We start from the raw sequence: 27,789 nt of genomic DNA on the forward strand, positions 1-27,789 counted from the left end.
GGTTGGTGAGGATGGTGGTGGGGGGTAGTGTGGGGTTGATGAGGATGGTGGGGGTGGGGGGGTTAGTGTGGGGTTGGTGGGGATGGTGGGTGGGGTAGTGTGGGGTTGGTGAGGGTGGTGGGTGGGGTAGTGTGGGGGTGGTGGGTGGGGTAGTGTGGGGTTGGGGGGGTAGTGTGGGGGTGGTGGCGGGTAGTGGGGTTGGTGAGGATGGTGGGGGGGTAGTGTGGGGGGTGGGTGCAGTGCCCACTGCTCCGCTGCGATGCGGTCCCAGAGATCTGGCCGTTCCTCTCCTGTCTTTTCTCTCTCCTGGCGGTTATGCGCCACCTTCTCCTCGGGCAGGGGGACAGAATGTGCACAGTGCCAGGCAGTTGGCCGCATACAGTACAGGAGTGGGCAGCTGGTAGCCTTCGTGGCCAGGGCATCCGGACATGGCGGCCGGTATGGGTGCTGGCATGTGGTGCATGGTGGGGAGCACGCACGCTGCCAACGGGTGGGGTACAGTCCAGGTGGGGTGGGGGGGAGAGGCAGGGATAGGGGTGTGTGGGATAGGGGTTAGTGCCAGGCACACAGGCCTACTCACCCTGTCCATCCTGAGGAGGTTGTGCATCCTGCACTGCCATCCGGTCCTGGCAGTGGGGCCCGTGGCGCTCACGGTGTCTGCCACCTGTGCCCAGCCCAGTTGTACAGCGGCAGGTGGCAACCTCCTTCCCACCCCAGGGTGCCCCGCCTCTCCTCCATGGTGTCCAGCAGGGTCTCCAGCTCCCCGTGTACAAACCGGGATGCCGCTCTCCGTGCTGCCCTCTGTTGGCTGGGATGAGTGTGCGCGGGGACTGCAGTGATATGTGACTGCAGCTTGTCAGCCTCTGGAGTGTCAATCCCGACCCTGGCGAATCTGACACCACTTTTCATTAGGACCAATCGTGTTCCACGCGGTGCCGGTGCGAGCCCATTGACGGTATCTGAATTGCTCCGGGAACGGCGCCAATTTTGCTGTCTTGGAAATCCACCGATTCGGTCCCGGCGTCAACAAGTCTCTGAAACGGGCAGCACGGTGGCCTAGTGGTTAGCACAACCGCCTCACGGCGCTGAGGTCCCAGGTTCGATCCCGGCTCTGGGTCACTGTCCATGTGGAGTTTGCACATTCTCCCCGTGTCTGCGTGGGTTTCGCCCCCACAACCCAAAAAATGTGCAGAGTAGGTGGATTGGCCACGCTAAATTGCCCCTTAATTGGAAAAAATAATTGGGTACTCTAAAATTAAAAAAAAAAAACAAGTCTCTGAAACAGCGAATCGCGTCCATAAAACTTTGTAAAGGAAATTCATTTAGAGAAAACAAACCTCAGTTTAACTTTCATACAATAGTTGCAACAATTAGCCCATTCAATTGAGAGACAGACGGTTTGTTGGGTTGGTTACGGTAATGTTTAACTGGTAGCTTCCTGGGAGATGAATGAACCCATTAACTGAATTGGCTTAGCCCCATCACTTGCGGGAAAGTATTTCTCAACATCAGTTCAGATTGGACAGTCTTTCACGAGCCCTTGAAGCAAATAAAATTGCACGGCTGTGGGGGATAGAATGGATGAATGGAGCTGGATAGGTTGCTCTTCAGAGAGCTGGCATGGACACCGATGGGCTGAATGGCCTCCATCAGTGCTGTAATGAGTCAATGTTAATCAAAAATAAAGGCAAAAATAACCGTCACGGATGGTTCTGAGGAATGTGGGAGGAACAGAGAGATCTTGGGGTTCATATCCATAGATCTCTGATGGTTGCCACTCAAGTGGATAGAGCCTTGAAGAAGTGTTAGTGTTTATTAACGGGGGGCTTGAGTTTAAGAGCCGCGGGGTTATGCTGCAACTGTACATGACCCTGGTGAGACCACATTTGGAGTATTGTGTGCAGTTCTGGTCACCTCACTATCGGAAGGATGTGGAAGCATTGGAAAGGGTGCAAAGGAGATTTGCCAGGATGCTGCCTGGTTTGCAGGATAGGTCTTATGAGGAAAGGTTGAGGGAGCTAGGGCTTTTGTCTTTGGAGCGGAGGAGGATGAGAGGCGACTTAATAGAGGTTTATAAGATGATGAGGGGGTTAGATAGAGTGGACATTCAGAGACTATTTCCTTGGGTGGATGTAGCTGTTACAAGGGGGCATAACTATAAGATTCAGGGTGGGAGATATAGGAGGGATGTCCGAGGTAGGTTCTTTACTCAGAGAGTGGTTAGGGTGTGGAATGGACAGCCTGCTGTGATAATGGAGTCGGACACTTTAGGAACTTTCAAGGGGTTATTGGATAGGCACATGGAGCACACCAGAATGACAGGGAATGGGATAGCTTGATCTTGGTTTCGGACAATGCTCGGCACAACATCGAGGGCCGAAGGGCCTGTTCTGTGCTGTACTGTTCTATGTTCTATGGTGGTAAAAGGAAATGAACCAAAAGATGAGAAATATTAAGTTAACTGTCATGGGCACAACTATTAGTGACATTCTTTTATGCGAAAGATAATTAAGACTGGTGTCCTCATTGAAATCGACGTGGTTTTATTGATACTGCTCACTTATAGTTTATCTGTTTATTGTATTTGGATGACAGAATTGGTCCAGTGCAGGAGGCCATCATGTCTGCACCAGCTTCCCAAACGAGCAATTCACTGAGTGCCATTCTCTTACCTTCTCCCGGTAACCCTGCACATTCTTCCTTTTCAGGTAACTGCGAATTCCCGATTGAAACTGCCTCCACCTCCCTCTCAGGCAGAACATTCCAGACCTTTCCTACTCGCTCGCCAGAAAAAGTTTTTTTTCCTCACGTCGCTTTTGCTTCTTTTGCCAATAACTTTAAATCCGTGACCTCTCAGTCTCAACCCTTCCACGAATGGGAGCACTTTCTCAGTGTCTACTCTGTTCTCTCAATCTTGCCTTCTCTACACCCGGAGGCAATTTTCTGGATGCGAGGCGCAGTATTTCAGTGAGGAAAATGGAGAAGAGGGATAATAGCAGCACGGTAGCACGGTCGTTAGTACTGTTGCTTCACAGCGCCAGGCTCCTGGGTTCAATTCCCGGCTTGGGCCACTGTCTGTGCGGAGTCTGCCCGTTCTCCCCGTGTCTGCGTGGGTTTCCTCCGGGGGCTCTGGTTTCCTCCCACAGTCCAAAGACGTGCAGGTTAGGTGGATTTGCCATGCTAAATTGCACCTTAGTGGCCAAAGAAAGGTTAGATGGGGTTACTGGGTTACGGGGATAGGGTGGAGGTGTGGGCTTGGGCGGGGTGCTCTTTCCTGGGGCCGGTGCAGACTCAATGGGCTGAATGGCCTCCTTCTGCACTGTAAATACTTTAAAAAAAAAATTTAGAGTACCCAATTATTTTTTCCAATTAAGGGGCAATTTAGCATGGCCAATCTACCTATCCTGCACATCTTTGGGTTGTGGGGGTGAAACCCACGCAGACACGGGGAGAATGTGCAAACTCCACACGGACAGTGACCCAGGGCCGGGATTCGAACCCAGGTCCTCAGCGCCGTAGGCAGCAATGCTAACCACTGTGCCACCGTGCTGCCCCAATACTTTTTAAAAATAAATTTAGAGCACCCAATTATTTATTTTTTTCCAATTAAGGGCAATTTAGCGTGGCTAATGCACCTAACCTTTGGGTTGTGGGGGTGAGACCCACGCAGACACGGGGAGAATGTGCAAACTCCACACGGACAGTGACCCAGGGCCGGGATCGAACCTGGGTCCTCAGCGCCGCAGTCCCAGTGCTAACCACTCCACCGCATGAACTAGGTCAAAAGTATATGTATATAACCTTTCTGTTCTAATCAGGGGTTTTCAAAAGATAACGTGTGGCAGACGCACAGATCTCAAAGTTTGTTCGGTGAAAGAGTACAGTCATTGCTTTCACAACTCAAAGATTAATGCGACACATCAAGCATCCCTGGGCCAATTTTATCAATCTTTGTACCTGATGGGGCAGCTCACAGGCCACAAGCCTGTGGTCAAAAAGTCAGAGGTCTAGTGGCCGCAATATTTCACTCATTGGCTGCCCGGCTCAAATCTGTCACAGTCTGGCTTTCCTGGTCTCCATGACAAGGTTCCCCATTGGCCTCCGGGAAAGCGGACTTGTTCAAATTGATCCGTTAATGGCTTTCTTAATACCTCGTCAGCAAAGAAAGAATAGTTTAGCCTCGCCGTTCCTGACAAAATCTTTCAGAGCACTGAGGAGCACCTGATACAAGGATCAAGCTACAAGCTCCTGAAGAGCGTGGGGCAAACCAGCCGTATGTTTAACACATGAGAAATGTATACTTCAAGCTGATGAGCTCTAGGGTTCAAGGGGTACCTCGAAGACAAGGTGAAAGCTATTAAGGGAGTGCCTGTGCCGAAGAGTGCGACAGAACTGAAGACCTTCCCAGAAATGATCAATTCCGGTGGAAAATTCCTGCTGTAGGTGTCAACAATTCTGGCCCTTTTGCACTAGCTTGTCAAAAAACATCAGCGATGGAAGACACGGAGAAAGAAACACCTGCCCAAGTCGGGCAGGCTTTACAGTCATCAACATTGCTTATGCACGTTCTCCCTGTGTCTGCGTGGGTCTCACCCCACAACCCAAAGACATGCAGGGGAGGTGGATTGGCTAAATTGCTCCTTATTTGGAAAAAGAATTGGATACTCTAAATTTATTTTTTTTAAATGACAGATGGGTGGAGAGGTCAATCAAGTTTACGTTAAGGGGCTTGTCAGGCGCTAAGAAAAAGCACTCTCAAATTAACAAAGAAAGCGGTGAAGAAATGTCACCGGTGCAGCGAAGGACGGCACTTCTCCAATACATTCTTTGTCTATACACCTTGTCTATCTCAGCAGCCACATTAGGTCGTGTGCAGCTAGGGACCTATTGCTCTCGAAGGTCAAGAAAATGGTGCTGACAGGGTGGCACTCCAACAAGGCAGAGCAAATGAAGCCGTATGCAGGACGAGATAATCAGTGAGGTACGGGGTGGTTCTTGCGGAAGACCCTTGTCATTGTACCAGCCTTGGGGCAATAACCACTACTCCAAGAATTACATGATGCCCATCCTGCCCAGAGCAGGATGAAAGCTTTGGCCAGAAGCCATGTCTGGTGGCCTGGCGTTGACAGCGGAATTCAACAAATTATTGTGCGTGTGAGAATTGTCAAACCCAGCAAACATTACCACCACCAATGAACACGCACCCTCGGGAATAACAGAGTCGTCCATGGTTGCGGCTGCACATCATGTTTGCAGGGCCTTTTTTGAGGCATATGTTCCTAATATGCCTCAATATGGTTGAGTTGGATGATCAGCCATGTCGTGATAAATGGCGGAGCAGGCCCGAAGGGCCAAAAGGCCTCCTCCTTCTCCTATCTTCCATGTATCGATGTAATCCTAGTTAACGCTCATCCTAAGTGTCTGGACATTCAGTTCATGAGGTCCACCAGAACTACATTGTATTTTGAGTGTCTCTTTAAGAAAGATTTTGTTTGACCACATGGCTTGTAGCACGGCTTCAGTGATGTCATTTGTGGGTGGAGCTGGGCTGTGGCTGTCAGGTGAGAGGGGGTTTAGTGTTTGGGAGTTCAGTTTCGGTTTGGACTGCAGAAGAGAATCAGTGTTTTCCTGTTTTCATTTTAAATCTGTTCCAGTGAACTGAAAGCACATTGGGTTGTGGCAAACTGCCTTGGTAACTTTAAAGATGGAGTTGCTTTCCGGAAGGAGTTTTGAATCTGCTGGTTGGAGGCTGGATCTCAGGGAAAGGACCAGTCCCATTCGAGTGAGATTACAATGTGCTGGGCCACGCCCTAGAAAGGGGTTTTGGTTTATTGGATTTTGTATTGAATTGGAACAGTTACTAAGGGGGATTCATTCAGAGTTATATACATAGATTACTGTAACTGCTGTGTTTTCTTTATGTTTGTAATTGATAACAAATTCTTGCTGTGTTTTATATATGTTAACTACATTCTTGTAAGAAACTTTGTTTTGATAAGAGTGCCCAGGAAGTCTGATGAATCACTCCTGAAGTGAAGGCTGATGTGCTCATCCCAGCCAAATTCAACCTAAACGTTATACGTCAGATGAACTTCATAATACACATTGGAGTTTCTAAGCCCTGACCCTTTTAAAGCAGACCAAGGCAGGCCAGCAGCAGGGTTCAATTCCCGTACCAGCCTCCCCGAACAGGCGCCAGAATGTGGCGACTAGGGGCTTTTCACAGTAACTTCATTGAAGCCTACTCGTGACAATAAGCGATTTTCATTTCATAATAACATCTACAATTGACCAACTGAGGCACACCTTCGTGATCCATGGTCTTCCTGAAGTGTTGGCATTAGACAGCGGAATGCCCGAGTGGCATTTTGCCTGTGCTGGGGATCGGGCCTGGGGTGCCCTGCCCCTATTAGGTGTGGTGTGAGGGGCTCAATGACTCCTCCTATTGGTGATTTGGGGTGTTGAGGAGTCCAGGGGTCACGTTGAGGGGAGTCTCGAGATCAGGGTGCCATTTAAAAATGGCGTCCGGATCTCTTCCTTCTCTGGCGAGTGGAACTCCTCAGTGCAGGAAATGCGACTGAGCAGCCTCAACGGCACGTTACCTGCTGAGGGCCTGAGATACAACAGAGTCCCGTTAGATAACGGGGTCTTTCTCGGCGCTGCAAGGGTTGGGAAACACCCGGCTAAACAAGCTCGACACGGGACTCTGATTAATTTCCGTTAGATGGCTTCCCTTGTTTCCCAGGTTCAGATTCAATCCAGGTGCCTTACCTTATTTAGAGGATTCAACTGTGAACAAATGAGAGGATTTCTTGTGTGTGTATTGTGTTACTATCATTAAATTAATACAACTGAAGCTAGCTTGCAAACACTCCAATAATCCTCTGCAGGAAGAGATTTTGCTTCAATGGAACATTCCGTGCCCTTTTACAGATCCAGCTGTATCTATTTGCTCGTTGTTTAGCGTCTGTTGACCGAGCTTCTAATGAAGTAGCAACATTTCACTTCTGGTCATTACCTGAATTCTTTTAGCAAGCTGCTATCCAGTTGCCTTTTGAATAGCTTCAAAAAATCCTTCTATATCATAAATATGGCATTAACTCTATTCCCTTTTTACCAGCCAATCACCTCTTCACAAAAGGTTCAAACAGAACCTGCTTTTAATAATTCCTTGTTATCTGTCCTTGAACAGGAGTCCAGGAGAATTAAGAGTTTAACAGCCCTGCCCACACTAACCTTTGCTTGCTGTCTAGTTGGCGGTTTCTGTGTCCAGAGGTCATCCTGCAATCATTTCCAATTTGTTCAGTGAACTGACTGACCACGTTTGGCAGTTTTTCTACATGCACTGGGCTCCCACTGTTGCTTTCGGACTTGATTTCAACTTGTGTTAATTGTGACATTTGATTTTCACAATGTCTACGGATTTCAATGGTACCTGGAACATAATCAGCAATGACAACTTTGAGTCTTACATGCAAGCACTGGGTGAGTATGAAAATGTTTCTGCAGCCACGTCCTGGATGTAGGGCTCTGGCGCAACTTTCCAGGTTGTTTGGTGATGTTCTGGGTCAACGGGAGATATAAATTTATTTCCTTCTGTCAGGAAATGGAACTTTGGAGATTTTTCATTTTGGTCATGAACTGAGGAAGATGAACAGAACTTTGAAAGTGTTTCTATTTGCTCTGCCTCAGATATGTAGGTTACATAAATATTTCATTGGTAGATACAAAAGATCTTGTCTACCAACAAAAGATTCTTGGTTGATGGTACGTGGGATGAAGGACTTCAATTATATGATGGCACCTGAGAATCATAGAATCTTTACAGTGCAGAAGGAGGCCATTCGGACCATTGAGTCTGCACTGACCCTTGGAAAGAGCACTCTACCTAGGCCTATGTACCGACACTATCCCTATAACCCAGTAACCCCACCTAACCCTTTGGACACTAAGGGCAATTTAGCATGGCCAATCCACTTAACCTGCACATCTTTGGACTATGGGAAGAAACTGGATCACCCGGAGGAAACCCACGCAGACACCGGGAGAACGTGCAAACTCCACAACAACAGTGACCCGAGGCCAGAATTGAACCCGGCCCCTGGCGCTGTGGGGCGGCAGTTGAAGTTATTCTTCTGAGGGCAGAGAGGGTCAAGATGACATTTGATAGAGGTGTTCAAAATCGCAAATGGTGTGGATAAGAGTGCAGAAGTTCCCATCGGCGAGAGAGGTTGGTAACCAGCAGACACAGATTGAAGGTAATTGGTAAAGGACACCAGGGGTGGGTAGCTAGAGTGGCCCAAGTGGGTAGCTGTCTGGGCGCTGCACTGGAAGCCTCTTGGTTCAAGTCCCTGCCACTGGTGCAGCAAGGCAGTGTGTATTGCTGCCTGTCCCCAGCCTGGATAAATGGAGGGAGGGGTGAGCGTCAGGAAGACCATCTGGCTGTAACGCCACCTGCCAAATCCCCAAAAAGTATAGCGGATGGTTAAGGTGATCAACCAAGTGTGTGGCAACCCCCACGTAACATAGGCAAAGCCGAAAGAGAAAGGGAAGGAAAGGAACCACAGGCGACAGGGGGAAACATTTTACACTGAAAGCTGTTGTGATTGAGATTAGATCATAAGATTCAAAATGGAAATGACTAAAATACTTGAAAGGAAAACAACTACAGGACTATTGGGGAAATAGTTTGGGGAAATGGGATGAATTGGATAACTTCATCAAAGGGATAGCCTTGTGAACTATATCATTCTATGAATGCTTGATAATAAAAGCGCCTTGGAAAAAATGTTTTGCTGTGAAGTTTTTTAATTATATGACCATGTTGTTGTCATCAACCTTTCTTCAAATGCCAAGAAGCATGGAAAGATCTTTATTTTTCTGTCCGCCTCGTCTGACAATGTTTTTTTTCTAAAATTTAGAGTACCTAATTAATTTTTTCAAATGAAGCGGCAATTTAGCGTGCCCAATCCACCTACCCTGCACATCTTTGGGTTATGGAGGTGAAACCCACGCAGACACTGGGAGAATGTGCAAACTCCACACGGACGGTGACCCAGAGCCGGGATCGAACCCGGGACCTCGGCGCCGTGAGGCAGCAATGCTAACCACTGTGCCACTGTGCTGCCCCTCTCTTCTGACAATGTTGACTCGTTCGCAGTGTGACTTCAGGGGAAATATCCTGACGCAGATTACATTTACTGATGTGAGCTGGGGGTGTGGGGGTGGCGCGGGTGCTCAGGGCATTTGGGGAGAGAAGACGTCACCGTCGCATTCACATTGCTGCTTTTACCTGCCCTTTATACGTGTACAATGTTTGGATTGTGGGGGTGGGGGGCGGAATTCAATTTGCTTCCTTCGGTTTAAAACGGGGGCACCAAGTCGATACGCAAGCCTAACAATGTTTGTCATTTCGGCAGATATCGACTTTGCCACTCGGAAGATTGCTGCCATGCTGAGTCCCCAGAAGATTATTGAACAGAAAGGAGATTCATTCATCATCAAAACAATAAGCACATTCAGAAACTACGAAGTCCAGTTTACTGTGGGAGAGGATTTCGAGGAAAATACTAAAGGTTTAGATAATCGTGGATGCAAGGTAAGACATTTACACCTGCTGGTAAGATTGGTGTGGATCAATGAGAGTGGAAATGAAGAAACTTCAAATCTTGTTTTGATTTTGCACCTAAGTCACAACAGACGGTGGAACCATCTTCTCTGCAAACAGAGAATCATTGAATTCCTATAGTTCAGAAGCAGGCCATTCAGCCCATCGCGTTTGCGCCAACCCACTGAAAGAGCACTCCCCTTCCCCAAACCCACTCCTCCACCCTATCCCAACAACCGCTTAACTTGATCTACAGATTTTGGGACACTAAGGGGTAGTTTTAGCTTAGTCAATCCGCCTAACCAGAGCACCCGGAGGAAACCCACGCAGACACTGGGAGAATATGCAAACTCCACACAGACAATCCCCCAAGGCTGGAATTGAACCTGGGACCCTGGCGCTGTGAGGCTGCCGTGCCAACCGCTGTGCCACCGTTAACTTGCCCGTTAATGTTTTTTCCATTGCGTTCTGATCAGCTGCTGCATTTGCACTGACAGCTGAGCTGTCCCAGACACTTCAAATTCATTCCAATAACTTCCATCAAACGTTACATTCTGACGAGTCGGACTGACCTCCCGTTTGAGAAACGGGAGTCTGGCCATTTCTCCAGGTCGTCTTCCCGACTTCGGGAAGCTAGTCCGCACGTCCGCTATCCTGGTCTTGGACAGAGTGTTGCTGTGGGCTGGGGTTGGGGTCACCGCACCCCATTTGGTCCTCCCAGTGTGGGTTACTCAGCCCGTGGTGTGCCTGGGTGGGTAGATTGAGGCTCTAATTAAGATTACCCATCTTCTGATTCATAAATCCCACACAATAATTCACAGGCAGGCCTCACAATGTCCTCTCATTCAAACTCAGCATGTAGCAGAGATTTTACAGCGCAATGAACACAGCTTGATCCATTGTGCTGGTGCTAGCTTGGAACTGGAGCGACATCCTCAACCCCACTTGCTTACCCTTTACCATCCAGACTAAAAATCTGGCATGAAATTCCCGTTAACCTCCCACCATTAAACTTTCCCATTTCCAGGTTTGCAAAGGAAACTAAGCAGGTTGCAATTACGCTCTCAAGTGCTGCACCACCGTCATTCATTGGAGGGTATAATGATGATGCAAAAGTTTACTTAGGGTATTAAAATGATCAGATTAAAATTATAAAGGGAGGTGTAAATTTGCTGGTGCTCCCTTGTCCAATTTATCGTCAGCTCTCGATTTCGGCTGAAGATTGTACTTGGACTTGGCTCCTCAACTGCAGCGCCTTGAGAATGTTTAATAATACACATTTGCTAATGGTGCAATTCAAAATTTCTTATGCCCTCGGCTGCAATGGAAGCTGCCGCTGTAAATCAATTCAATTTAATTTTAAGCTTCTTTAATGACTCTCATTGAGAGGCTGCAGTGCCACCTGTAGCAGGAAGGTGGAACTGCAGCATGATTATTTTACTTGATGCCATTTCCAAAAGTGTGGACATGAAAATGAAAATCGCTTATTGAAAATGAAAATCGCTTCTTGTCATGAGTAGGCTTCAATGAAGTTACTGTGAAAAGCCCCTAGTCGCCACATTCCGGCGCCTGTCCGGGGAGGCTGGTACTTGTCACAAGTAGGCTTCAAATGACGTTACTGTGAAAAGCCGCTGTGAAAAACACAAGAATGTCGGAGATGTGAACAGAACACATTCTTTAATTTTAAAATAGGGACTTGATTTCTGCCTGTCTGCCCACTTTAATTATCATCCGTTCTTCAGCCTCACTTCCCCACAGGTGCTTCAATGCCTGGGGAAGACTTTGGCTTCATGTGGTAATGCAAAGGAGCTGATAACGGGTCAGCTGTCTGTATTAAATATTTCACAATTTTATCCCCTTTGAAATCAGTTGAATCGGGCGGCATGGTGGCGCAGTGGTTAGCACTGCTGCCTCACGGCGCTGAGGTCCCAGGTTCGATCCCGGATCACTGTCTGTATGGAGTTTGCACATTCTCCCCATGTCTGCGTGGGTCTCACCCCCACAACCCAGGTTATGTGGATTGGCCACGCGAATTTGCCCTTAATTGGAAAAAAAAAATTGGTTATCCTAAATTTATTTTTAAAAAAGAAGTCAGTTGAATCAAAAACTGCGAGTGATATAAAACACAGCGGTTAGCACTGTTGCCTCACAGTACCAGGGCCCCGGGTTCAATTCCGGCCTCAGGTCACTGTCTGTGTGGAGTTTGCACGTTCTCCCCGTGTCTGCGTGGGTTTCCTCTGGGTGCTCCGCTTTCCTCCCTTAGTGATGTGCAGGTTAGGTGGATTGGCCACGCTAAATTGCCCTTAGTGTCCAGGGATTGAGGAGGTTAGGTGGGATTGAGGGGAGAGTGGGTGTGGGAGGGTGCTCTTTCAGAGGGTTGGTGCACGGTAGATGGGTGAATGGCCTCCTTTTGCACTGTGGGGAGTCCATGAAAACAGGGCCACGATTTGCTATCACCTTTACAAAATGACACATAGTCAAAATTATCCCCCCCTTCCCCATCCTGTGCACAATGCTATAGATGATACAGTCCTAGCTTTTTCATATTGTGTTTCTTCAAATCTTTATTAAATGATGCAATACTGTAGTCTCTGCTTCAATGCTCACCTGTAATAAATCATTCCATTCCAATAGATTTGTACAAAACAAAACTTTAACTTCCCCTTCTTCAGCCTTTAGCCCTCCAGGTGTAAGCTGTGCCTCAGCAATGCTGTGGGCTCCAGACCCACTTGGGCACAGAAACCTGGGCTGACACTCCTGTTCTGAGGGAGCGCTGCCCTGTTCGAGGTGCCGTCTCTCAATGAGATGCTAAACTGAGTCCCAATGTGCTCACTCTGGGGATGCCAATGACCCCATGGCACTTTGTCAAGGAAGAGCTGGGAAGTCCGTTTCTGTCCCCTAACCATTATTTATCCCTCCGTCAACGCCACACAAGCGGACGATCTGGTCATTATCACATTGCTGTTGTTTTGGGTGCTTACCCAGTGGAAATTGACTGCTCTGTTTTACAATACAACACCGACTACACTTCAAAAGGTTGAGTTCTTTGAAGATACCTTTTGTGCGGGTGTTTTATTTTTCAGTCTCTCGTTACGTGGGACAATAACAAACTAGTATGCGTGCAGAAAGGAGAAAAGAAGAATCGAGGATGGACCCACTGGATAGAGGGCGATAAATTGTACTTGGTATGTCCTTTCGAGGTACCCCTCGATCATTTTATAAGCAGGTATTGTTGTTGTTTCCCGTCGTGTGCCTCGTGGCGGGCTAGGTAGACTTTCATCTCTTCCCACAGTGAGGTTTTTATCTGGAACAGGTCACTTGTCTGTCGCCCGAGGCCTTTGGTTGAGGGGGCGCCACTCCACACCAAAAGCCTGACCAGAAGTCTCTGACGCTCTTACTAGCTGCCATTGGCCTGTGTTGAAGGGTTTGCTGGCTGATACTCAACCTGTTTGGCCATGTTATTGACATACAGTCCTGGGGTAGGCCTTAAATCCAGAGCTTCTGGCTGAGAGGCAGGGACACTACCCACTGCCACCACAAGTCCTCCTATAAGCAGCCGTGCTCCTGAGGAACTGTGTAATAGTGAGCCATTTTGTTCACATTTGTTCTTCTCTCCATGTTGAGGATCATTAATCCCTCATCCCAGAATTCTGCCAAAGTAGGCCTAGATCTGGATACCCACAGCTCCATTGATGGCCGTGCCTTCAGCTGCCTAGGTGCGAAGAGGGGATTCCTTTCCTAAATCTCTCTGCCATTTCTACTCTTTCTTCCTTTAAGACACCCCTTCAGTTCTACCTCTTTGGCTGAGTTTCACCCCATCTGCCCTCGTATCGCCACATCTGGCTCAGTGCTTATGTGCTTTACAATGCTCCAGTGAGGCAAGTTCAGCCATTTTGTTATTAATGGCCATTTGGTAGCACAGAACCTGAGTATTTCTGAAAAAAGACATTTAGTCGAAGCTTTTCATCTTGCATTCATCAGGGCAATCACAAGAATATCAATGTTAGGGGAAACAACATCTTTATACTGTATGAGAAGAGTCTGCTGAATGGTTGGAAAATGGACTCTGATTGGTAGGGGCATTGCCACAGAGAATGCACCAGTTAATGGTGACTGACAGTTAACTGCCAAGCATTGTTTGAAGATTTAAACTAGCCAGCTTGGCTCTGATTGGTCAAGGCATTGCCCTGAGTGATGAACCAGAAAATGGTTGTCATTTATTTTGTTTAACTAAAACAGGTGCAATGTGTGTACATGATCCTTCTGTCTGCAAACAACAGGGTCCTGTGCATTAATATATGTAGCTTCCAGTACACACAAATGTGCCACACTGCGTACTCGACTGCCAATCTTTTTTTTCATTTATAAATTTAAAGTGGCCAATTCTTTTTTTTCAAATTAAGGGGCAATTTAGCGTGGCCAATAGCACAGTGGTTAGCACTGTTGCTTCACAGCGTCAGGGTCCCAGGTTCGATTCCCGGCTTGGGTCACTGTCTGTGCGGAGTCTGCACATTCTCTCTGTGTCTGCGTGGGTTTCCTCCGGGTGTTCCGATTTCCTCCCCCTACTCCCGAAAGATGTGCTGTTAGGTGAATTGGACATTCTGAATTCTCCCCGGTGTACTCGAACAGGTGCTGGAGTGTTGCAACTAGGGGATTTTCTAAGTAACTTCATTGCAGTGTTAATATAAGCCGACTTGTGACAATAATAAAGATTATTATTATCTTTGGGTTGTGGGGGGACTGACAATCTTAAATTAGTTAAATTAGAAAGAACATGTACACACATATTGCTTCTGTTTCAGCGAAACAAAACAAGTGATAGCCATTTGCGGGTTGATTCCTCAGGACAATGCCTTGACCATTCCGAGTCGAGCTGCCTGGGTTAAATTTTCAAACAATCCTTGGCAGTTAACTGTAGGTCACCATTAACTGGTGTGTTCTCCATGGCAACCAATCAGCACTCTCCTCTCATACAGTATAAATTTGTTGTTTCTCCTGACATTGGAATTCTTGTGATGGTCCTGATAAGTGCAAGATGAAAAGCTTCAACAAAATGTATTTTTTCCATAATACATATTCTATCATGTTAAAGGTGTTGTATAAACATGTTGTATGAGTGGCATTTTTGTCCTTATCTGTCCCTTTATTTATTCCCTGTTCCTCTCCTGAACAATCCAAAATTTTGAATGATAATGTGTTAATCCCCCAAAAATTCTATCAGTTTAAACTTTCACTTGCTCCAAAGTAGTGAAATACAGCAGTTGTTGCTGCCAAAACTCGTGCTATTGCTGAAAAATGCAAATTGAACGATTGCAACCTTCTAGCTAAAAACGCTTTGTGTTGAATAAACAGGGCTCTAAGCAGTAAACTGAAGCGTATTTGTAAGCCTGGATCGTTGGATCAAAGCACTCTCCAGAAAATTAAGATTCCTATTACGAGCTGTGATTGAAGAGTTTGAAAGCTGCTGTGACTGGAACATATTATAAAAGACCACATTCTAAAATGTAAATGTCACCACAGTCCCATCGGCTGCTTTCCCCTTCGAGAGAAGGCTGACTGGTGATGATTTAACCTGAGGGTCACTGCACCTCAGGCAATGGGCAAGGTTGTGAAGGTGGGGTCTTTGCAGATAACCTCAGCCAGTGCAGGAATTGAACCCGCGCTGCTGGTCTTACTCTGCATCATGATGCCCAGACATTCAGCCAACTGAGCCACCCAAACCCCCAACCATACTATACACACTTGCTTACATTTATGCTGCTGTCGGTGTTTTTGTTTTGTATAGCAATAGGTAATTTTTTTAAATGATATTTTAAAAAGGGCTTAATCAGACTGATTTGAAGCGTTCATTTAGGACTATTATTGACTTGCTCATTTATGACTTCAATAGCCCTTAGTGGATGGAGAAATATGATTCTTAAATTGTCATATCTTTAAATAGCTACAATTATATTCAAGGGACAGGAAAGGACAGATGAACCTGACATGATGATCATACCTGCTCTATTCATAGGATATATTTCAATCTGAAAAGTTAAGTATTGATAACACTGCCTGTGGCCATGAACTTATTTAATTTATTTCTCTTTAGGAACTCAACTGTGAAAACCAAGTATGCAAGCAAGTTTATAAGAAGGTGTCCCCGGCGTAGAGGGGGGAGTGAAGAAGCCAAATGTAATTCCCATTAATTTAAGGATGGTAATTTCGACTACATTTTGAGGACTGCTTTTCTTCAGTTAGAAATCAATGTACCCGTCCCCCATCGGCTTCAAGTTGGTTGTTCTTGTTAACGAATTGTGATAAAGAAACGCATTTGACAGTTTCTCCTTCTGCATTACCCAGATGTTCAGTTTGATCTTCTGCAGGACATGCAATTAACTTGACCTGTGACCTGGTGACGAGACCCTCTTGGAATGTGACTGTCTGTTGGAGGCATTTGATGTGAGAATCTGCTAACCATAAAGGATTAACAAAGCAATCTGTACGCTGTGTTATTCATGTTTATTTTTGTTTTTTAAATTTAAAAAAAATTAATTTAGAGTACTCAATTCTTTTTTTTTCCCAATTAATGGGCAATTTAGCGTGGCCAATCCACCTAGCCTGCACATCTTTGGGTTGTGGGGGTGAGACCCACGCAGACACAGGGAGAATGTGCAAACTCCACACGGACAGTGACCCAGAGCCAGGATCGAACCTGGGACCTCAGCGCCGTGAGACAGCAGTGCTAACCACTGCACCACCTTGCTGCCGTATTCTTTCTTACCCTATTCAACCCACAGAGAGGGTGACTTGCCCCAAAGCGCGTCGCTCCCCCCATCCAAAGTCCTGGTACTCACACAGTAAACTCTGCCATAGACAGGATGAAGAGATCCACACTACAACCCAGTGATGGCCAAGTCAAACCATGAGAACAAAGATTTTTGCAGTAGATTGCTGTTACACTCCTGACGCATTTCATATCCTCAACATAATCCAACTTGACCTATTCAATGGCACAAGTAACAAGCGTGTGGAAATTTTTCCATTTCCAACACTGTGTATAGAAAGCTTCCTCTTAACACTGATATAAAAGCTCAGGCATTTTCAATTACTTGTCAGAATGTTACTTTCAGCATTAAAACAGCCAGAAAAATTTGGACAGAAAAAAAAATTTGAAAATCGGTACATATTTGGAACGTGACCAAAAATCGAAGCAGGGATTTGGCCAACAAGGGAACAACTTCCGTCATTAATAAACATAGTTATTGAGATTCCCAGTTGAATGAAGTACAATTAAGTGGGAAACAATGGGCGGTGAAAGGGTAGTATTGACCCATAGCACCATTCTTAATATATCTTTTATATCCGAACACATCTAGTTCTTACAGTTAATTTCAATATAGTTGAGATCAAGGTTGGTCATTTAGCTCTGAGATGCCCAAACTCTTTCCAGAAGACTTGCACTGTTTTTTTTTTGATTCTTACATCTTATATTGCAGGACATACTTGTCTGGGCATTTCCCTTCAATAAATCGATCCACTTTTAGCCCTCCTCCCTATCTCATCCTGTGAAAACCCTTTTAAGTAAGAAATGAAATGAAACTCGCTTATTGTCACGAGTAGGCTTCAATGAAGCTACTGTGAAAAGCCCCTAGTCGCCACATTCCGGCGCCTGTCCGGGGAGGCTGTTACGGGAATCGAACCGTGCTGCTGGCCTGCTTGGTCTGCTTTAAAAGCCAGCAATTTAGCCCAGTGAGCTAAACCAGAGCTGGATAAAGGCTAGATTCTGTGGTCTTGTGATTAACTTCAGCCAGACTAAATCTTGGAGTCTGCCAACACTTTCATCGTTCAGTAGTTGTTGTCAGCGGCCGCAGGGAAATGGCTGGCTCATGCTTAGTGCCTCCCAGGCAGTTTAGCACACTTAACCAGACAAATCACATGATGGTAACTGCTCCATACAACCCCTACTGAGCTGAAATACTTCTAGGGGGACATGCAGTCAGGTTATGTCAGCAGTGACTAACCCAGTGCTGAAAATGCTTGCAAAGTATGTATCCTGTTGTTAGATGCTGCTACAGATGTGACATTTGATGTCAACGAATCAGACAACAACATGCAGGGGACTCCATGTCCTGTATTGAGGGCGGCACGGTGGCATAGTGGTTAGCACCGCTACCTCACAGCGCCAGGGAGCCAGGTTCGATTCCAGCCTCAGGTGACTGTGCGGAGTCTGCATATTCTCCCCTTGTCTGCGTGGGTTTCCTCCGCCTGCTCCAGTTTCCACCCACAGTCCAAAGATGTGCAGGTTAGGTGGATTGGCCATGCTAAATTGCCCCTTAGTGTCCAGAGGTTAGGTGGGGTGGCTGGGATTGGGTCTGTGTACCGTGGTCTTTTGAATGGTCGGTGCAGACTCGATATTGAGGTGTTTGGGAGAATAGGGGTTACTGAACTATTAATCTGAAGATATAAATTCAAATCCCACCAGTGCATTTGGGAGATATATATTCAATTCATTAAATAAGTCTGGAATAAAAAGTTTGTAAGTGGAATTTTTAAAATGGCAAAGCGTCAGGTTCTTTTTTTTTTCAAATGTATTTTATTACAAACATATATCAAAGCAGGTTACAGCAAATAAACACCCCGGGAAACATACTTCCTGACAATCAACTATACAGTCTGTGCACATTTTTCCCCTGTACACATTTTTCCCCACTCCAGCAGGCAATATCCCGGCAACCTAGGGAACCCCCTCTAGACCTCTCGCGCAATGTCCCAAACCTGCAGATACCTGAACTCACTACCCCTCGGTAGCTCTACCCTCTCCCTTAGCTCCTCCTCCAGACTGGCAAGCCCTTCCTCCAAATCAAATCCCTCACCTTGACCAGTCCCACTCCCTCCATCTCTTGTATCCGTCCCCCCCAGCTCAAACCCATGATTCTCGCACAGCGGCGTTAGCACCGACATCCCTTCCTCCTAAAATGCCTCCTCAGCTGATTCCATATCTTCCCTGTGGACTGCACCACTGGGCTCCCTGAATGCCTACTCGGAGCCATTGGCAATGCTGCCGTCACCATAGCCCTCAAATTAGATCCCTTACAAGATGCATCCTCCATCCTAACCCACTCTACCCCTTCTCCTTCCCACCACTGCCGCACCTTGTCCACGATCGCCGCCCAATAATAATGAAGCAAGTTTGGCAAACCCCCCTGCTGCCTCTCCCTCTGTAGCAGGGTCCTCCCCACCCTCAGCACCTTCCCCGCCCAGACAAAGTCAGAAATGATCGTGTCCACTTTCCGAAAAAAGGCCTTTGGTATAAAGATCGGGAGAGCCTGCAAGATAAACAAGAACCTCGGCAGAATATTCATTTTCACCACTTGGACCCACCCTGCCAGCGTTAAGTGCCGTGTATCCCACCTCTTAAGATCCTCCCTGGCCTTCCCCACCAGCTTCGTTTAATTCCACTTATGAAACCCCGTCTATTCCCTCGCTACCTGAATCCCCAAATACCTAAACCTATCCCTTGCTACCGTAAATGGCATCCCCCCCACTAAATTAGCCCGCTGCCCCAGCTCATTGACCGGGAATACCTCGCTTTTCCCACATTCAGTTTATATCCCGAGAACCCTCCAAATCTCCCCAACAGACCTATAATCCTTCCCATACTCTCCAACGGATCTGAAACATACAGGAAGAGGTAATCGGCATAGAGCGACACCCAATGTTCTCTCTGTCCCTCCATAATCCCATGCCACTCTGCCAAAAGCGTCATGTTCTGGCTGAAAAGTGGCATGTTTCGCTCCAGAAACATAGTTTTCTGACCAGACTTCTGACACTGGTATGGTTTACGTCATTACTCTGGCATGCCGTCTTTAATGGATGCCGCATTATGCAAACAAATAGCTCCCTCCCACTCCCCCCGCCATAGCTCACTGGGCTAAATCGCTGGCTTTTAAAGCAGACCAAGGCAAGCCAGCAGCACGATTCAATTCCCGTACTAGCCTCCCCAAACAGGCGCCGGAATGTGGCGACTAGGGGCTTTTCACAGTAACTTTATTGAAGCCTACTCGTGACAATAAGCAAAATTCATTTTTCAGAAGACCTCCTCCCCTACCCCCCACTACAGTAGACCCCGGGGGGGGGGGGGGCGCACTCTCTCCCCCGACCCCCCATCCCCATCCCCACGTGCAGCTGTCGACGCACATCCCTCTACGTCCATCCCCCCCCTTCATCACACATAACAGCCTTTCTGGGTGTGAACCTGACTACATCACCAGCGGGGGCCAGAGAAGATCTCAAACCCCATTATGGCCCTCTCATACGATTGAGCGGCCATGATGACATTTGTGCCCATGGCTAGTGGACCTTCCAAATCCTGCCTTGTAACAGCACAGTGACAATAGCAGATAGTTGTAAAAATCCATCTGATTCAGGAATGTTCTTTAGGGAGAAAAATCTGTGTCATCATCACCAAGTTGGACCTAGTGTGACTTAACACCCAGACCAATGTGGTTGGCTCTGAATGGTCCGGCAAGATATTCGGTTGAATTCAAGAAGATGGCTCACCACCAACCTCTCCTCAAGGGCAATGTGGGAGAGACAATAATCCTGGCCTTGCCAGTGACACCCCCATCCCTATTGATTGGTTAGTCACATGTGCCCAAGTACAGTGAAAAGTATTTTTTCTGCGGCCAAGGGAACGTACACAGTAGACAAAAAACAATAATCGACAGAGTACATTGACAAACATTGATTGGTTACAGTGCGGAACAAGGGGCCAAACAAAGTAAATACACGAGCAAGAGCAGCATAGTGTGTTGTGTTCTTACAGGGAACAGATCAGTCCAAGGGAGAGTTGTTGGGGAGTCTAGTAGCTGTGGGGAAGAAGCTGTTCCTATGGCTGGATGAATAATAAAAAAAAAAATCCAATTTACGGAATATCGCTTTTAACTTTTTCCTTCAATGCCATCTCTTTGACCAAGCTCATGATTGGTTCCTGTCGTTATATATGGCTCAATGTAGATATTTGTTTGGTAACACTTGTATGAAGCACCTTCGACCATTTTACAAAGGCACTCTCACAGAATCTCAGAACTGTTACAGTGCAGAAGAAGGCCATTCGGCCCAGTGTGTCCTCACCAGCTCTCCAAACAAACAGCATCACTTAGTGCAATTTACCTGCCTTTTCCCCGTGTCCCTGCCCATATTTTCCATTCAATCCCTCGATTGAACCTGCCTCTACCACACCTCCAGGCCGTGCATTCCAGATCCAAGCCATTTATTGTGTGAGAAATGTCTTTCTCACATCACATTTGCTTCTTTTGAAAATGACTTTAAATCTGTACCCCTCTCGTTCTCGATCCTTTTACAAGCGGGAACAGTGTCTCCCCATCTCCTCTGTCCAGCCTCCACATGATTTTGAACATCTCTATCAAATCTCCTCTTAGTCTTCTTCTCTCCGATGAGAACAGTCCCAACCTCTCCAATCTAACCTCATAACTGTGCTTTCTCATTCCTTGCGAACCACTTCTGCGCTCTCTTCAATATGTTCACATCCTCCCTATAGTGCCGCGCTCAGAACTGTGCACAATATTCCAGCTGAGGTTTAACTAGTGTCTTGTATAAGTTCAGCACAACCTCCTTGCTCTTGAACTCTGTGCCCCATTAATAAAGCCCAGGATACTGTTTGCTTTATTAACTGCTCTCTCCACCTGTCCTGCCACCCTCAATGATCTAAGCACATGTATACCCAGGTCTCTCTGCTCATGCACCCCTTTTCGAATTTTACCCCCTATTTTATATTGTCCCTCCATGTTCTTCCTCCCAAAGTGCATCACCTCACACTGCTCCACACTGAACTTCATCTGCCCACTCCACCAACGTGTCAATGTCCTTTTAAAGTTTGATACTGCTCTCTTCATAGTTTACATGATGATGGACCATTTTACGAAGGCATTAGATATACAATATACGCAAGTTGCTGTCACAGAGTTTGCAGAATTGTCAAGGCAATATTTGCAAGTGGGCAGAACCCTGGCAGCTGAAATTCCATACTGGTAAGTATTTGCATATTAACATGGGGTTTTCCTGGGTTAGCACTGCTGCTTCAGGGCGCCGAGGTCCCAGGTTCGATCTCGGCTCTGGGTCACTGTCCGTGTGGAGTTTGCACATTCTCCCCTTGTCTGTGTGGGTTTCGCCCCCACAACCCAAAGATGTGCAGGGTAGCTGGATTGGCCACGCTAAATTGCCCCTTAATTGGAAAAAATGAATTGGGTAATCTAAATTTATAAAATATAAATAAATTAATTTTTAAAAACATGGTGTTTTCCTGTCACTTTGTCATTCAGAAATCCCAATTAACTTTGAAAGTTTATGACTCTGGGACCTTGGCTAACAGCTGATTTCCCCACAAATCACTTGAATCCAGGACAGTATTTCAAATTCAAAACACCAGTCACAAATTAAGTTGATTTACTGAATTGGAAAGAAAATAAAACCTTTGTGCACCTAGAGAAATTATATTAACATAAACTATCTCCCAGACTGCTGAGAATAAACTGAAAAGATTTTACTTCTAGTTTGCACAATATTTTTCCTTCCCTCTCAGAAGTCTCACTGTGGAACTGTAGTGATCTCTGTGTGTGCATGTACACAAGGGGTCAATGTGTAAACAGTAGCACGGGATGATCACTAGAGGGCTGGACAAACAGGGGTATAAAAGCAACCACAATGAGTGTCTCTCTCTCTCTCTTTTGGGTGGACTGTGACCAGGGCAGTATCAGATTAGCTCAGATGGTTAGTGTAGTCAAGCATAGTTACTGTAGTTAGATCTTGTTAACCTTATCACTAGTATCAATGTTAAAGTAAATAACTCGGGCAATTATTGTTATAGTTACTCAATCAACCTTTTGTTACTACCGGATGAGTTTGAGTCTTCATCGATATTCAGAAGATCTCATCAGTAACTGAGGTTTGAGTAACACATGTTACACTCCGTAGTATATCAAAACAGACAAAGAAGTGGAATAAAAGATAATTCAGGAATGTAATAAAAGATAAACCAACTCAACAAATGGGCTTATAAAAAGGCATAAAGACACCAAGTGCAAATCCTAATGATTTAGGGCTGCCTTTGTTCAATGAAGATATCAAAAGGTGCACAGTTTAGAGTCACTGGAGTTATTCAGTAACAACATTTCACTGAGAGGAGAGCTTAGCTTTCTGTATTCCTAACATAGCTGAATGCTCGTTATGGATCTAATCCATAGGGAGGCATAAAACAAACTTGACATTCCTGTTATTGTGGTTTTGCACCTATTGGTTGCACCTATTCCACTCTGTAGATCTGTTACAAAGATACCTGTAAGATCTTTGTACAAAGGTACATAATTGAGCTATGCATGTAAACATTTGTCGACCAGAAAAGTACTAAGTGTTCTTTGGTTGGTTCTGGTGCCACTAAAATGTAATCTTTTTCCCAGGAGAAACATGGGAATATGGTCAATCCGAGGGAATTCCTCCCCTCCCCCTTGACAACAGAGACAATTCCTGGCAGCTCCTGCTGGTTCTCTAACTAAGTGAAGTGCAATTTAACTTGTAAAGTGAGAGGCTGGGCAGGGCTTGAGTTAGTGAGGTGATCTGCTTCTCCTAATACATCACGGATTTATTGTGCAATTCAGTGTTTGCAGAGAAAGAGTCAGGCATTGCACGGAAAGAACAATTTACTCTAAAGATAATCATTTCGGCAGCCTGAATCTCACTTTGCAAGCATGGTAAATCCAGCTGCAAAGTTGTAATACTGTAACCCGTCAGTACTTGAGTGTAACCCTGAGGACAATAATTAATAAGCTTACCCAGTTTGTTACAGCCCTAAGCGATGTCATGTTCTCAACGCATGCAACAAAGTGTTCTTGCTCCTGGTACAAATAGAATGTTTTATTCTAGGGTGGCACGTGGCGCAGTGGTTAGCACTGGGACTGCGGCGCTGAGGACCCGGGTTCGAATCCCAACCCTGGGTCACTGCCCGTGTGGAGTTTGCACATTCTCCCCGTGTCTGTGTGGGTTCCACAAACACACATACAGACAAAGTCAATGATGCAAGATGATACTTTGAACATGAGGTAATTACCTGCAAAGATTCACATCTCCTCCTTTAGCTCACACAGCAGCCTAGGATAAATCTCATCTGGGCCTGGGGGTTTATCCACTGTTAAGCCTGCTAACACCTCCTCCCTCTCAATGCTAATTTGTTCAATTATATCACAGTTCCCTTCCCTGCTTTGTATACCGACACCCAGAGGGCCGCAGGGTGGCGCAGTGGTTAGCACTTCTGGCTCATGATGCTGAGGACCCGGCTTCGATCCCGGCCCCTGGTCACTGTCCGTGTGGAGTTTGCACATTCTCCCCGTGTCTGTGTGGGTCTCACCCCCACAACCCAAAGATATGCAGGGTAGGTGGATTGGCCACGCTGAATTGCCCTTTAATTGAAAAAAATTAAAAAGTAAATTTTTAAAAATTGAAATACCTACATTGTCCTTATTCATAATGAACACAGATGCAAGGAAATGAAAATCGCTTATTGTCACGAGTAGGCTTCAATGAAGTTACTGTGAAAAGCCCCTAGTCACCACATTCCGGCGCCTGTTTTGGGGAGGCTGGTACGGGAATTGAACCGTGCTGCTGGCCTGCCTTGGTGTGCTTTAAAAGCCAGCGATTTAGCCCTGTGCTAAACCAGCAATAGCTGCAGCACAGAAGGACGGCATTGAGCCTATCGTTTCCGTGCTTGGTTTCCGGAAGAGTAACTTACCTACCCGCTCTCCTGCCTTGGCCGCCCTGCTAAACCAGCCCCAGAAGGTACACTGTGGGCCCTCCAGGGATCAGTATGAGGACCACAGCGTTTTCAATCTATACCTGCGATGTACCTACACCACATGGACTGCACCCGCGAAAGGAAGTGGCTCACCAGCGCGTTCTCAAGGGCAATTAGGGATGGGCAATAATCACTGGCCTGGTGTGAAACAAGATTTTTAACAAATGATCTAGCCTTGGGTGCCCAGGGCACAAGTTCAAAACTTGCAGGTGATGCAAAACATGAGACATTTGTGATCTGCAAGAAGACAATTCATAGACTTCAAGAAGAGTATATAAACAGGGATAGTGGACCTGGCAGACGTGTGGCATATTAATGCGGAGAAATGTGAAGACATAGGTTTTGGTAGAACATAGAACAGCAACGTAAACTAAAGGGGACAATTCAAACGTGGGTGCAGGAGCAGCACAGGCCTGGGGGCAAATCTGCACAAATTACTGAAGGTGGCAGGATTGTGACAAGTTTATAAAGGCAGACAGGATACTGGAGTCACAGATTACAAAAGCAAACAAATCACGATATACCTGTATAAAACACTACTGTCCAATATCGTGTCCAATTCTGGGCATTGTACTTTATTGACGATGTGAAGGTTTTGGAGAGGATGCAGAAAAGATTTAGGAGAATTAGGATTGGACTTTATGCTCCCAGTCTGTGGGGTTAAAGGTGGATGAATGTTAAATTCAGCAGCTGAGGGCAGCACGGTGGCACAGTGGTTAGCATTGCTGCCTACAGCGCTGAGGACCCAGGTTCGAATCGCGGCCCTGGGTCACTGTCCGTGTGGAGTTTGCACATTCTCCCCGTGTCTGCGTGGGTTTCACCCCCACAACCCAAAGATGTGCAGGGTAGGTGGATTGGCCACTCTAAATTGTCCCTTAATTGGAAAAAATAATTGGGTACGCTAATTTTTTTAAAAAATAAATAATTGGCTTCAGTAACCAATTTTTTAAATATAAAATTTAAAAAAAAAAATTAATTCAGCATTTGGCAGGGCAGCACGGTGGCCTAGTGGTTAGTACAACCGCCTCACGGCGCTGAGGTCCCAGGTTCGATCCCGGCTCTGGGTCACTGTCCGTGTGGAGTTTGCACATTCTCCCCGTGTCTGCGTGGGTTTCGCCCCCACAACCCAAAAACGTGCAAGCTAGGTGGATTGGCCACACTAAATTGCCCCTTAATTGAAAAAATGATTGGGTACACTAAATTTATAAAAAAAAAAAATTTTTTTAAATTCAGCATCTGGCTTCCCCCTTGCCTATCCTACTTCCAATCTGTCTGAAATTCTTTGAGGGCAGGGGAGGTATTAGGTGGCCCACCTGCTTTTCAGCCAATTGCGGTCCTTGAGTGGCCAATTTTAAAAATTCAAGCGAATTTAAGAATCTCATCCTGCCATTTCTGGTATTTTACCCGTTGTGGGAGAGGCCCATGCCACGTGGCAAGCCCAACAGCATTAGCTGCACAGGCCAGTGTGTCGGAGAAGTCGGGGGGAAAGGGGGGACTTCCTTTGTGGATCTCCTGGGCTCATTGAAGGCATCTGCACAAAGATTATCCAACTTTAACCCCCCCCCCCCCCACCCCCCACCCCTCACCCCCCGGGCCTCTCCTATCTTCTTGAACCCAACCCCTACCCCCTTCAACCCCCTTGCGACTCCTCCAGATGTGCCTGGGCTCCTCAGCATGGTGGGATTGCCTGTAGTCCAGCAATGGCCACCACTCCCTGATAGCGCTGCAGGGACTACAGAGCTGCCAGCCATCTGGGACAGAAGCCTTGCCTTAAAGGATTTAATACTACTCTGAGTGTTAAATGCTGTGGGGCAGTCATCGGGATCGTCTCAGGAAGGTCTCCCATCAGCCTTTCGGCAAGGGAGAGGGAGGTAGGGACCGTGGTCACCCAGAAAATCCATCCCATGGTTCCAGAAGTGAAGGGCTTTAGTTATATGGCTGGGTTGAAAAGTTGGGTTCTTCTCCTTTGAGAAGGGAAAGTGAAGAGGAAATCTGATAGAAATGTTCAGAATCATGAAGGACTGGGACAGAATAGGTCGGAGAGAAACTGTTCCCACCGGTAGAAGGTTCAAGAACCAGAGGAAACAGATTTCAGCTCATTGACAGAGGGATCAACGGCAACATGAGAAAACACCATTTTAATGCAGCGAATGGCTAGGATCTGGAATGCACAGCCTGAAGGTGTGATAAACCATGGGCGCGATTCTCCGCTGCCCACGACGGGTCGGAGAATAGCGGGAGGGCCTTCCCGACAATTTTCACGGCCTCCCGATATTCTCCCCCCCCCCTCGGCCGCCCCCCCCCGACACGAATCGCTGCTCGCCGTTTTTTACGGCGAACAGCGATTCTCCGCTGGCCAATGGGCCGAACACCGCAGAGTTTACGGCCGTTTTCACGGCCGCGATCACACCTGCTTTCAGCGTTCGTGAAAACGGCCGCAAAGTACCGTCCCGGACAACCATGGCACCGAATGGCACGGCCCCCAAGGGTGGCATGGGCCTGTGATCGGTGGGCACCGATCGCGGGCAGCGGGTCCAATACCCGCGCACTATTTGTTCTTCCGCCGCCCCGCAGGATCAGTCCGCGGGGCGGCTGAGGGGCATGACGGCCCGCGCATGCGCGGGTTTGACGCGTTTGCGTGATGACGTCATCCGCGCATGCGCGGGTTGGAGCTGTCCAACCCGCGCATGCGCGGCTGACGTCATCGTGCGCGTCAGCCGGCGTGACGCTTGGCGCGCGGACTTAGCGACAGTCGCTAAGCCCGCGATGCCGTGCTTCACGGGGCCCCGCTGATAGCCCCGCCCGGGGGGGAGAATCGGGTTCTGGGAGGGGGCACGGAGGCTGCCGTGAAACACGGCCAGTTTCACGGCAGCCTTTATGACTCGCCGCATTTGCGGAGAATCGCGCCCCATAGCTTTCTCAAGGGTAATGAGGAAAGAATTGCAGGGCCACAGGGAAAGGACGGGAGAGTTGACTGTGTTTCCTTGCAGAGATCCAACATGGACCCTGATTGGCTAAAACATATCTATGATTCTTTGGTTCTATGAAACTCAAATATTCAAATACTATAGAAAAATATTGCGGATGCTGGATTCCGAGACAAAAACAGAGAAAGCTGGAAAGTCCCAGCATGTTTGGCAGCATCTGTAGGGACAGAAAACAGAGTTAAATGTTTCGAGTCTGCATGGCCCTTCTTCAGAACTAAAGAGAGGGTAAAACATGATTATAAACAAGGCAGCACGGTAGCACAAGTGGATAGCACTGTGGCTTCCCAGCGCCAGTCCCAGGTTCGATTCCCTGCTGGGTCACTCTCTGTGCGGAGTCTGCGTGGGTTTTC

General features: G+C 46.9%; 1 protein-coding gene across 1 annotated transcript in view; it reads left to right on the plus strand.

Annotated features, from left to right (window-relative positions):
• The window catches only part of LOC119951063 (nicotinamide/nicotinic acid mononucleotide adenylyltransferase 1-like), a 41,607-nt gene extending 25,522 nt beyond the window's left edge, over positions 1–16,085 (plus strand). The window contains exons 7-10 of the mRNA XM_038774100.1: positions 7,405–7,485; positions 9,420–9,598; positions 12,691–12,792; positions 15,699–16,085. Coding sequence (XP_038630028.1) covers positions 7,405–7,485; positions 9,420–9,598; positions 12,691–12,792; positions 15,699–15,758 — 422 coding nt within the window. The 3' untranslated portion in view covers positions 15,759–16,085. The remainder of the gene's footprint in view (positions 1–7,404; positions 7,486–9,419; positions 9,599–12,690; positions 12,793–15,698) is intronic.
• Positions 16,086–27,789: the final 11,704 nt, after the last annotated feature.

Source organism: Scyliorhinus canicula, chromosome 16 (assembly GCF_902713615.1).
Source record: "Scyliorhinus canicula chromosome 16, sScyCan1.1, whole genome shotgun sequence".
NCBI lineage: Eukaryota > Metazoa > Chordata > Chondrichthyes > Carcharhiniformes > Scyliorhinidae > Scyliorhinus > Scyliorhinus canicula.